The sequence below is a fragment of the Parasteatoda tepidariorum genome, chromosome 8 (assembly GCF_982258835.1).
Source record: "Parasteatoda tepidariorum strain Cologne lab strain chromosome 8, Ptep-v5.0, whole genome shotgun sequence".
In the NCBI taxonomy this organism is placed as follows: Eukaryota; Metazoa; Arthropoda; class Arachnida; order Araneae; family Theridiidae; genus Parasteatoda; species Parasteatoda tepidariorum.
The window spans coordinates 108,438,311-108,441,273 of NC_141762.1; the positions used below are offsets into that span (position 1 = coordinate 108,438,311).

The window sequence follows — 2,963 nt, forward strand, 5'->3', positions numbered from 1 at the left end:
GATCCTTAATGGGTCACGAACACATACCTCCATCAAACATGATTCATAATGTCACCATGTTTCTGTTCAAATTTTTGGTGATTGTTTGGACGAAGTGCGTTGCTTGTGCGAGTTGGATTGTATTGGTATCAAAGACACTCATATACGGAACAAGACTGTTCGAGAGAATGAAATTATGAGAGAATTTCACGAAACCTACAAAACTGAGGGAAATCGTAGAGTTTCATCTCTGCCTAGGAAGCATACAACATCAATTTTGTCTACCAACATAGCTACTACCGTAAAACGTTTGAAGTTTCTCCAGAAGCGACTTGCATACAATGATGCTATGAAGAAAGAATACGATAGTTGTATGCTAAAGTACATTGTGCAAGGACACGTTGAAGTTTAGGAGCTAGAACCTTCGAATTTAAACGCTGTATTTCACCTACCCCATCATGCTTTCAAAAAAGTGAAACTTGACGAGACCAAATAGAGGATTGTGTTCGATACCTCATCACACGATCCAGGAATGCCCTCACTGAATGATACTTTAGAAATCGGTCCAAATCGTTTACCTGAGACAATTGGTTGTCTACTCAGACTGCGAATGCACAAATTTTCAATCACAGGTGACGGAAAAAAGGCCTTTCTACAACTAAGCCTACACGAAAGAGATAGAGATTCCACAAGATTTTTCTGGTACAGACTATCACAGGGCAAAACTAACCCAGCTTTCACGGACGAAATAATTACTTACATATTTACTCGTCTACCTTTCGGACTAGCATGCAGCCCCTTTTTGTTTTGTGCAGCAACACGCGAAGTAGCTTCTAAGCACATACATGAATTCCCGATTGCTGCTCCAATGATGGATAAACATCTTTACATGGACGATATTGTTGCTAGTGTTGAAACAGAATTTGAAATCCCCACACTACATAAAGAAGTCAAAGAACTGATGCAATTGATTGAAATTCCAATGAAAAAATGGGTTACAAATTCCACAATGCTTCAGAGTCAATTACGAGATCAAGATGAAGGATTCAAAACAACTGTTAAAGTTTTAGGCATAGAGTAGAATACAGAAACCCTAGGAAATACTTTCAAAACCTGTCTCTGCGCTGTTCAAGACAAACCACTAACAAAGAGATGGCTACTCCACCGTATTGCTAGCTTTTACGATCCTTTAGGACTGTTTTCACCATTTGTAATCTTTGGAAAAATTCTGTTTCAAGATACATGGATTCTAGGAATCAAATGGGATGAAATACTGCCCTCTAACTTGGCAACTTCATGGAATGCTGCTGTTCGAGAACTTGATTTCGTTTGCTACTTTCAAATTCCTCGATTTATAGGCGTTTCATTGCACGTTCCTTTTACTAGTCATGTCTGAACGAGCTGTACTGAACGAGCCTATGAAGCAGTTCTATACATAATCAGTTCTCAAGGTGATCAAGCAAACGTGCATTTTGTGTGCAGTCGCAACAGACTTGCACCTATCAAGAAAGTCACCTTGCCCCGTTTGGAACTGCTAGCGATACTTCTACTCTATTGCTGCGATACTTCTGTGTTGAAGTCTTTTGTGTATAGCCTATTCGGGGAGGATGTTGCACGCCGGTAATTAACTTAGTAACGAGATTAAATAAAAGGACTTAGTTGTCTCTACATGGCAACACTTTTGTTTAGTAGTCGTTTGTAAATAAAGGTAGATGGTGTTCTTTCAAAATATACTGAAGTTGTGTTTTAATTACGTTTACGGGAATTAACATCATTTATAGCTGGAATACTTCGCTTAAATGCTTTAAATGCTTGCTTGGCTTCCTTAATATTTTTTATATGTTTTGTTTCCGATGCTTGTGATTTATTCTGTTGTTTGCCTATTTCTGTACTTTTTCAGTGACGAGATTAAATAAAAATGTCTTTTTATTTTTTAAAGGTTTTGTAAAACGGAGACAATCTTTGCTTAGTCGAATTCATATCGCTTGCATTTTCTTCTTTACTGAGCATTTCTTCTCTGTGGAATGCTTCGAATATGTAAGGGTTTCGGGGTGAAAGAAAAAAGTCTGACTAAAGCTGAAATACTCTTTGGTGTTATGCCTTTTACAGTGTTCCTCCATAACTTTCAATCTATTTCTCCCCATCCTGTTTTATTTTGTGTAAGGTTCCACCTCTTGAGAATTCCAATCCTATCTAGTGTTTCTCAGTAGCGTCCTTGATGTCCTTGTTAAACAATCTCTGTACTTATTCCTTCCAGTTGGTTTAGTAATTAGTTAGCTCCCATAGGATTTTAACTTCCTGATTTGTCACAAAATCAGTTGTATTATCAGATACCAATTACTGTTCTTTTTAAATAGAAAAAAAAAGATTATAAAATTTGCTGGAAATTTGCTAAAAATTATAAAAATTATATATAATTGTGTACTTAAATTTTTTTACTAGCTTTACATTGCAATACAGAATAAATTTAACAAATGTGCACATTTTAGTTACTGATTCAATTATATTTAATTTACTTTTCATAATGTACAAGCCTTTAACTGTGGTTTATTGTATAATTTACTCAAATTATTCATTTCAATAAAAACTATTTAATAGAAAAATTCTATTTTTAGTTCTTTTGAACTTTTTTGGTAAAGATTGCTCTTTTCTCAGACCAACAACTAAAGGATAAGCTGTCTCAGTAGTTGCAGCACTCTTGAAATGCTGAAAGGCTTAAGCAAGCATTCAAACTCTCATAATGACGACACTTATTAATAATTTAAGTTGTTTAGATAATTATGCTTTATGGTGTCCATCGATTCCTTCGGATAAAAAAGCAGTGTTTGTTGTTCATTTAATTGTATGGAATACATTAATTGTTAAAACTTAGGGGATATTCTTCACACAATTAAAAAGTTTATTAAAACATACTTTAAAACTAATTAAATAAATAATTTACTATTATATATCACTCATAGTTATTCCTACCTTCATTTAGTTCC

At 34.8% G+C, this 2,963-nt stretch overlaps 1 protein-coding gene across 1 annotated transcript; it reads left to right on the plus strand.

Annotated features, from left to right (window-relative positions):
• The first annotated feature begins 511 nt into the window (after positions 1-511).
• Positions 512-1,060, plus strand: LOC147806670 (uncharacterized). The gene has a single exon (XM_087149700.1). It carries the CDS (start codon positions 512-514, stop codon positions 1,058-1,060), a length of 549 nt encoding a protein of 182 aa, XP_087005826.1.
• The last annotated feature ends 1,903 nt before the right edge of the window (positions 1,061-2,963 follow it).

Bases quoted from the DNA above. Each gene is read 5' to 3' on its own strand.
- LOC147806670 (XM_087149700.1), top strand. From the start codon at position 512: ATGCCCTCACTGAATGATACTTTAGAAATCGGTCCAAATCGTTTACCT.